Source organism: Fukomys damarensis, unplaced genomic scaffold (genome assembly GCF_012274545.1).
Source record: "Fukomys damarensis isolate Sample0158 unplaced genomic scaffold, DMR_v1.0_HiC HiC_scaffold_5, whole genome shotgun sequence".
NCBI classification, from domain to species: domain Eukaryota; kingdom Metazoa; phylum Chordata; class Mammalia; order Rodentia; family Bathyergidae; genus Fukomys; species Fukomys damarensis.
The window spans coordinates 35,136,949-35,146,895 of NW_022900917.1; the positions used below are offsets into that span (position 1 = coordinate 35,136,949).

The 9,947-nt window shown below is 37.6% G+C and overlaps 1 protein-coding gene across 1 annotated transcript in view; it reads right to left on the minus strand.

Annotated features, from left to right (window-relative positions):
• The window catches only part of Zfhx4 (zinc finger homeobox 4), a 180,020-nt gene that overhangs the window by 4,566 nt on the left and 165,507 nt on the right, over window positions 1-9,947 (minus strand). The window contains exon 11 of the mRNA XM_033760481.1: window positions 6,749-9,947. This exon is cut by the window's right edge and continues 1 nt beyond it. Coding sequence (XP_033616372.1) covers window positions 6,749-9,947 — 3,199 coding nt within the window. The remainder of the gene's footprint in view (window positions 1-6,748) is intronic.

Genomic DNA, 9,947 nt, shown 5'->3' on the forward strand with positions numbered 1-9,947 from the left:
GCAGATTCACTTTGTCCTTCAGTTGAGCAGTCTGATAATTATTATGTTCACTAAAGGTATTAGCTGTTAAATAAAATGAAAGCCAGATGCCTGCATTCCAGTAGAAAAAAAGACATTTACATTGAATAAAGAAGGTGATAAGCTAATTAAATAGCAGTAGCAAATGACCACGAAAGATACCACAAAACAAATAACAGTAAAGTCATAGATATTCATTACCAGCAGCAAGCATGGTTAGGCATGATGTCATTTTAAAGGGTACAGGTTAAGCTGTTCATTACCACTCTGACAACTTGGTTAACAGAGTCATTGATGGAAATTGCACATATTAACACTAAACTTCACCACTCTGAAAACATGATTCTTTCAGGTTTGCTTATAATATGCAGAAATGATTCTCACCTCATTAGAGAAGAGAAACTAAATGCTCAGTAGGTAGATTGTACGGGTAGTGAGGACTCCTGAAAAAAGGGAAGTGGACTTTGTTGGGTTTCAAGTACTCAATGGAACAGTAGTCAGTCCTAACCTATCCCAAAGCCAATGTTTACTAGCTGTATAGTTGGTGGGGAGGGGGACAGCTCAAGATGGAAAAGGACATTGTAAAAACCTGTGTAATTCCTGGAGTTGTCTTTAAAACTACATAAATTTGATTGTAGAAAGAATAGACTTATGCCTAATATCGGACTGATGGAAGCTTGTTCTCTAACTGTATGAAGTTCACCAAGTGATCATGATTTGGACTTAACCAAGGGATCTAAACAGAAGAAAAGGAATACAGTTTCATTATCTGTGAATAGCTGTAAAAATAAAGGCCTTAAATTTTACTAGAACCATCTTTTAATACTGGCCATTGTCTTATCTCTATGCTACAGGCAACATATGGGTGTTGGAAAAAAAAGACACATGATTGCATGCATTCTTTAGCTACAAAAAAAAAAAAAATAGTTTCTTCATTGGTATTTACCCAGCCAAGAAAACTCTTCCAAGATAAAGTAATATCGACAAATTCTACTTCCATGGATTCAACCAGCCATGGCTCAAAAATACTTTTTGTAAAAAATTACATCTCTACTAAACATGTGCGGATTTTTCCTACCATGATGTCTTCAACAATACAGCATAACAACTATTTACATAGAATGTACATTGTATGATGCACTGTAATTTAGAGATGGTTTAAAGTGTACAAGAGGATGTATATAGGTTATATGCAAATATTTTGCCATAAGGGACTTGAGCATCCTTGGATTTGAGTATCTATGGATATTCCGGTGTGAACTGCTCAATATCTTTTTTCTTTGACTCTACCATGATCAAACTGGTTTCAAGTTGCCTACCTTGTTACTGGATACCCCTCTGGTTAACCTCACCACACCCATCTCTTCTCTGACTTGCTTTGGAATCATTTCTATAGTTGTACTATCTATTGTTCATAATGTTAGAGAATAATCCCCCAACTCCTTAATGGTCAAGGAAAATAGATACCAAAATTTCCATTTTTTAATAAGAAAATTGAATCCTATAAGTGGTAGGTGTTTGACAGAAAAAGAACTATGACTCAATGGTAAATAGGTTTCAGGATGGTAAATTTATACCACTCAGATTTGTCTTCTGGTCTTATTGAAGCCAGTCAAATATTCAAAAGCAAAAAGAAGAAATCCTGGAAAATAGAATTTTATTTCCAGCAAGTGCTCATATTTTACTGAAAAATAGCTTACACATTTTAAATAAATTTAAAATGCAAATGGCTTAAATGTTCAGGGGTATGATAGGAATGAAAAAGTAAAGTCCTTGAACTTTAATCCAATTCAATATGATACACATCTTAGATCTGTAGGATTTAGAGCTAAGCCTAGGGAAAATTGCAAAGTAATATATTTGCTTTTGGAAGTTCCACATCCTCACCTCCCTTTCTGTGAGTCCCACTATTCCTGTTATCTTCACATTCTTTCCACTTGCTTCCCTACAAAATTTTATCAGGAAGAAAGAGCCAAAGAGATAAATATGTTATTATTGAAAAGGCTCAATATATACTGAATTAGATCATGTTTGAGGTTCTTTCCTGTTATGATATTCAGATTTTATGGTATTCTATACAATTTTCCATTAAACAAAGGATTATATATGTTGAATCAAATGAATTAAGGTCTAATAATTAAATTTCAAGCCTGAATGATTCAGATGGAGACTTCACTCAAAACAGAAGGAACTTCTTGGTACTGTTAGGGTACTATATTGGTCACCAGCTTCTTTTGTCTACTCGCAAAACCAACCTCAGGTCTAGGTCTAGTGAGAGGGTCCACCTTTGCTCAGAAACTGCATGCTCTTTCAGCTAGTGCATTTCCTATTTCCCACCAAAAACTGAGGAAATAACTATCTCATCTACCAGCATCTCTATGACATGAGCATTTAAGATTAAAAAAAGATTAGATTTTGCTTCTTAATCCATTCTGCCAATCTGTTTCTCTTGATTGGTGAGAGAATGAGAAGATGAAAATAAAGTGTTTGTAGATGGGGAGGGGAGGAGGGGGTGTCTGCATGCTCTTTCAGCTAGTGCATTTCCTATTTCCCACCAAAAACTGAGGAAATAACTATCTCATCTACCAGCATCTCTATGACATGAGCATTTAAGATTAAAAAAAGATTAGAACACTAAGAAACAGGGAAAAATAGCAATTTCAGTTAGCAAGATGGATCAGTAGCTGTTGACTTGGGCTTTCCCATTAGATGAGGTCTGCATGTTTCTATCCAGAGGTTATATAATGAAATATTAAAATTTTTTAGAAGACTGTATTGAGAGTCTTACATAATATAGTCAAGTTATCAGGAATATCAGAGATAGGGATTTTTGGCATATTGAGAAATAAGTTCAGTTAATATTCCACTTAAATAAAATTTTTAGGAAAAGAGATTCAGATTAAGAATAATAAGTACATACACTGGGCTTGCTAATAAAAGCTATAAGCTCATAAAAATTCCTGTTTAAACATTCAGGAACCAGAAAACCAGAGGAGGAAGAGAAATACTATGGAATAAGTGATGGCAACTCAAAATTAAAACTAAATGCATAGCAAAGATTCACATCCTTTATTGAGTTATAATGCTAATGATACATTCTCCCCTGTTTCTCAGGTCCTACTCCAGTTCTTAAAAATTTCACGTAGCGATAAAAAGTTTATGAGTAATCTCATACTATCATCAACTTATTTGGTTTTGCTTTCCTGGAATAGCTACTTATTCCTGAAAATAATGCTTTCAGATGAAAATGCATGCTGCACAATGCACTTTACAGGGCATTTCTTTTCTCCAGGTTTCCATGACCATGATCCTCCAAAACTAAAATTTATTTTTGAGGTGAAAATAAAAATATTCAAGTAGGCCAAAAATAGTTGTACTAAAGTTATGAAGAATCTCATCTAAATTTACCCCAATGAGCTATAAATTACAGTGAAGTTTGAGAAAAATGCAAAATAATGTTTTAAAGTTTCATTTAAGGATATTGGGTTAGGTTATATTTTTGAATGCTAATAAACATTTAAAATCAGACACTATTTAACATGAGAAAAAAGTTAAAATAGAAAATTGAGTGATTATTCATCTTGATCAAATGAGAAAAGGAGCCAAAGGATAAAACATAAATGTTAAATTTTAAGTTTTTCCAGGCATATGATCATGTAATACTCTTTTCTCTTTTTGCATATGATCGTGATGGAAAAATGCTAAAATGTGAAAAAGTTTAAAGCAGAAAACAACTCATTTTATTAAAAATGAGCAATAAGCAGTAAAATGAACACTGATCTGGGTCACTGTTCATGAGTCAGGTACACATGATCTATATCACCCTTGAAAGGGCCTTGTGAGCAAGCTTGTAGGACTATGTAATTTGAAGATTTCCTGGAAGTAAGCCATTTCTGTCAGCACTAAGGCCGATATCCAACCACCAGAGAGCAATTCCACCCTTTAAAACCAAAATAAAATATATGTAGAGATCACAAAATTTAGAGATTGATAAATAATAGAATCTAACATGTATGTTCCACTTAAGCTATTCTTGGGGTATAGATTTCGGAGGATCTCTTTACAGCATATTTAACATTCACTGGAGCACTTTTTATTGAACTAATTCAGATGAAAACCGTCAAACTTACAAAGGAATAGAGTGTTTTTAAAATAGACTTTTGCTTACCAGAATCCTATTAAAATGGATCCAAGATGAATTTAGCATAGTCCTAAAGTGTGCTCATATAGATAACAAATTGTATGGAGCCCAGAGCTTGTAAGAAACACAGACATTATTTTACTTATAGAGACATTTTCTCTCTTGATTTCACTTAGCCGGGATAAATCTCTCTCCTGTAAAGCAGTGCTGTTTGCGGCATAAGATGGAAAGATGATGATGGAAAGGTGGGGAACCACAGCTCTAAACCATGAGCTGGTTAATATATTCTGTCCTCCCCTTTATCAGAGATAAATTAACTTTAAAAATATATGAACTGGAAGTGTGGGAACTCAGGCTCTCCGATGGAGTCCCACTGATAACTCTGCTGTGCTAATGTTAAAATCTATCACAAACAAAGGACTAATTCAAGAGAAATTGCAAATTCCAGTAGGTAGCATCATTCATGGAGCGTTTCTCTTTACAACACTCCCCAGTTGGTTTGGGTCCATGATTTAATAAAGCATCAGACAAAGTGCTGAGTTCCTTGGTACCTGGTGTGTTCAAAGATATTCTTACCCATGGAAGGCCTTGCCTCCAACATCCTCCCAGCAGTGCTGATAATTATAGATAGGGTCCATATTTTAGGGGATGGATATAAATTATATTTATGGTGAGTAAAATGAGAAAAATGTTAGTTTGTTTAAATATTTCATCAATATCTTCTCTCTATTTCTGTCTTATGTTCTTTTGCTCAGGTCCTCTGGGCACCAGTATCACAGTAACAAACCAGAAGGGTAATTGACAGAAGGACCCATTGTCCTAGTAAAGGCTTTCTGACCCACTGGAGAGAAAAATAAGATGCTGTGCCCACCACTTCCAGAGGAAGGTGACAACACAATCATCAATCAAAGCAGATTTATGAATTAAAGGCATAGTTACCTCAACTGTTCTTAACCTTTGTAAAATATTTGAAACCTATTTTATACAATTGATCATAGGAGTTCTGACACTCTTTTGTATGGCAACTAATAATAGCAATGGTTATAAAGTGGCATCAAAAAGTAATAATAGTAATACTATATGCAAAAAAAACCTGTTATTGCATTGTTTTAAAATATTTATATTTGACTTAATTAAAATGGAAAACATTTTAATTAAATAAAACATAAAATTGTATATCTAATATTTAAGTCCCTAGATTATCCATACAAGCTCAAAATACTTTGGGGAAGAGGGACTCGGTGTGATAAAGGAAAGAACATCATAAATGTCTTCTTGGTAACACTCTAGGTATGGTTCCACTCTCTTTCCATCTAAAGCCAACAAATCATTTGGGACAAGTAACCAGATGAGCTAGCAATGGCAGGCCATTGGATATCATTGTTTGCATGCCTCCTAATCTAACCGCTAAAATAGGGGTAAGTTCTTAGTGTCACAATGGCAGGTTTCTTTTTTGTAAGAGGAGGGTGGAATTGAAAAAATTGATATTTATATAAAAGTCAAATTTCTGAAATTAAAAGCTGGCCTTATATCTTTGTAAACTTTGCAGATATATATGCATATACATATACACATATGTTTAGAGATACCAGATAAATCTCTTTTGAATGTCCAGTTTTCCTTTTAAAAAAAAAATCATTGATAATTTGAAGAATAATACTTGAAAAAAGAAAATACAATAATGTTTTTGCGTTTCTCATAGTACGGACTTGAGTTATATTTTCAGTTACATGATTGCCTAATAGAATAAGTATATGCAATTTATTCTATCTAATACAATTGAACAGCCATACTTATTCACAAAATCTCAACTGTATAAATTATGTTTCTCCTGATGAACAGAGTTATTCAGTATCTGGGGTTACTTTAGTTATAAACTTGAGCTAGGGGAGGAAAGAAGGACGGAAAGTCATGGAATAATATTAATTATTTTCAATGTGAATTTATTTATGTAACAAGTAGCAATGGATGCTACAAAAATCAAAATCTCATAGGAATGCTAAATTACAAATTATCACAGAAGCCATATTTTTATTTAACTTTAAACATAAGCTTTTTTATATACTAGGTGAAATGTAGGTCGATTCCTATGTCTACAGAGTCCTTAATTTTTGAATTTCATGGCAGTTATTGTGAGTGGAGGACAAACAAATTAGAAACAAAAACAAAAACTCCTGCCTCTTGGAGTGAACAGGAATTAAAACACCAGTGAATGTTTCTTTTCATGTTTCACTTTCTTAATATTTATATCAAATACTGCTTCATGTTTGTGTTGAAAAGTCATTTAAAATTAGCACTGAAATTAGTAAATAAAAATATTTTTAAGACATACAGAGGTAATGGTAAAAATAATTAATACATTTCTGAAAATCTGGTAGGATCTATCTAGTTCAAATGTTTCTGCATATTTCCAGGTGAACCTACTTCCCATTTATTTGCAATAACCAATAAACATATATTTTAAATAATTTATTGGTTTTAATTAGTAAAATTAAAAGAAGTCTAAATTCACCAGGGGCCTTGTTTACATGGGATTGGTTGCTTAATGCTACTTAGTTAACAAGAATGACTCTCCTGCAAATGACTTACTGTTTGAATTTTGTGGAAATCCAGGCAAGGAGGATGGGCCGTTCATCCCGGGGAGAAGCACAGGAGGAAGGCCAGGGAGTCCTGGGTAGGCTGCTGGCAGGCTGATGCCATGGAGCGAGCTGCTGTCCATCATTCCTGGCTGCTGTACTGTTAAGCCCAGCACATCTGAAGCTTTCTTTATACGATCAAGTTCTTGCTGTGCCATCAGCTGCCGAACGGTGGTTGGAGCCAAGTAATCTTTCTCCCGATCAAGCTGACTGCCCACCGTCTCCCTCACTTTTGAAATGTGCTGTTTGGAAAAAATATGGTCTCTGATGGACAAGCGGGCAGAATACTTCACCCCACAGAGGGTACACTCTGGCTTAGTGCCTTCCGTTCCACCTTGATTGATCATGAAAGGCTTCCCTATGTTAATTTTAAATTTCTTTTCCTTTGCTCTTGCATTCTGAAACCACACCTGTACCACCCGTTTAGGCAGACCAATCTCATTCCCCAGCATTTCACATTCTTGCATGGTTGGAGTTCGGTAGTCACTAAAGCAAGCCTTGAGAACCTTGAGTTGGAGGTTGCTCATCTGGGTCCTGAAGCGCTTGTGACCTGGCCGATCATTACTTTTGGATTTAAAAGGGTTGCCAGACCCAAATGGATTTGGTGAGCTTGGGTCAGCTATGCTGGAGGTTTCACTGCGGTCAGCGTTGTCATCAGGGTCATCTGTGATATAAAAGCTTTGGTCATGGTCACCATCTTTATCATTGAAATGGATTGATGGGCTGGTGAGAGAAAAGAGAAACTTGTCATCACAGACTTCCGTAGTAGGTGTGGTCGCTGGTTTTGGCAGAGTGTCCAGTGTCTTTGGCTCTTTAGGAGATAGTGCTGGTTTCACATCTCCAGAACTTCCTGTGGTACTTTCCATCTCTGTGTTTCCCTCATCACCAGTGGTGGCGTCACTGATGGCGGTATTAATGGATGAAGTCTCATCAAAGTCAGTTTTATTTTGATCATACCCAGCCTCGGCAGGAGGGGCATTTAAATTCTCTACATCCTCAGGACATTCTGCTTTAAAAGAAGAAGGGCTTAAAAGATTTTTTGGCGACAGCTCTGCTGTTTTGCTAACAGGTGTTGACACTGTAGAAGCCAGTTCATTCTCACTTGATAGATCAATTTTATTTAATGGCAGAGATGGATAGTCAAAATACATGTATTTCTGTGGGCTTTCTCCCCCATCCTCTGTGGATATTAAAGGGCTTGGTGGCAAGCTATATCCTGCCTGCTTTCCTTCATTCCAGTGCCGAGAGCGAATGTGACTTTCTAAGGCAGACTTTGCTTTAAACAGGGCTCTGCAGAATGGACACCGTTTATGAGATTGGGCTGGTCCCACTGCCCGGAACTGACCTTTCCTTTCTCTTGCTCGTGTGTTCTGGAACCAGACCTGTACCACCCGTTTCTTCAGTCCTACTTCACGTGCAATATGATCGAGCATTTTTCTGGTAGGATTGGAATCCAGCAGGTATTTTTCATAGAGTATTTCCAGTTGTTCTGGGGTGATCGTGGTTCTCAGGCGTTTATCACGGTGTTGGTCTTCACCACTATTTCCTCCCTCCTTTTCACTGCAATTATTATCCTCCTTATCATCCAGTTTCCTTTTAAGGGAAGCAGCAATGGCTGGAGGGGCTGAGGCGTGGGAGGAGCTGGTTTGAGGTGGCATTTGGGTGAGAGAGCTACCCAGCAGCTGTCCAGTCATCAGAGGATTGTTGGGGTCAAATATCATGTAGGGCATGTCCATGGGCCTTTCCAAGAACGGAGAATGGAGGAACTGATTTTGAGCAGCGAGGAAGTGCATGTGCTGGTGCTCTTGCCAAAGTTCCAGAGTTGGGAAGGCAACTGTACACTGATCACATTGGTATTGGAGTAACTGTGGAGGTAGACTGTTCTGGAGAGAAGTCATGGAAATTTGCAGTGGACTGGAAGGAACTGGGGTTTGAGAAGCTGAGGGAGGTCTTCCAATAAGTTGGACTTGTTTTGGTGGCTGTGGCTGTGTCTGGGTTGTGGATATTTGTGGTGGATCTGAGGAAGTCGAAGCTACTGTCGGGGCTGGTTTGGTGCCTTGAGTAGGAGGAGAAGGGTCACTCTGCTTTGGCTTTTCTGTGGGATAGTCAGGTTTTGGAGACGTCTTCTCAGGCTCTGGTTTGGGAGATGGAATCAGGGGTGTGCTAGTCCCAGAGCCAGAGCTTGCTGCAGGGGCAGCAGTGGTTTTGGCAACATCTGTTTGTCCAGACACTATGCAATGCTTGTATACCACTTGATCAGTGGCATCCATGGAATCTTCCGTTTGGCTTTCATCTTGGGCATCATCATCCTCATCCTTGTAACACTGCTTTTTCTGGTGTGTAATCAAGTCAAAAATTCTGGGGAAAACCACATTGCACTTTTTACATTGGTACTGCATGTTACTCGTTCGAATATACCGTTCATTTGTGAGTTCTCTTTTTTCATTATCTTTAGTTTCTGCTTGGTTCTCATAACTCTTTCGTGCTTTCTGACGAGCATTCTGGAACCACACAACAATAACCCGAGTAGGTAGATTGAGAACAGTAGAGAGTTGTTCTATTTCATCATCTTTTGGGTAAGCATTTGTGTCAAAAAAATCCTGCAGAACCCTAAGCTGGTAGTCAGTAAACCTCGTTCTAGAAGACCTTTTGCTGAATGATGCATCTGATTTGTAATGTTCTAAGGAGGCAGGCTGTGGGTCAATTCGGATATCTTCCAGAACAGTTATAGGAGGGTTACTGAAGTTATATGGTGAGTCCTTATTTCTCTGTCTTTCCTTAAAAAGCGTATTTCGAAACCAGTGCTTGATAACTTTTTGAGAGAGGCCAGATTTCTCTGCCATTTCTTGAATCTGTTCTTCACTTGGAGAATTATTGATATCAAAATAAGCTCTCAGGATTTTTAGTTGATCATCTGTAATTCTTGTCCTTGGGCGTTTGAACTGAGAATGCCTTAAGAAGTTGGGATCTAACCCAAGCTGTTGCTGGCAAAGCTGGGTAAGGTCTGCGGAGAGAGCATCCATTTGGGGTAGTTGCAGGGCGAGCTGAGGGGGCAGGGCAGGGTGCTGCACGGGCTGCATCATGATGGAAGGGAACAGTGGAAGGTCCAGTGAGACAGGCAGCTGCACCTGAGGCGGTGCAGAGGGGGGAGG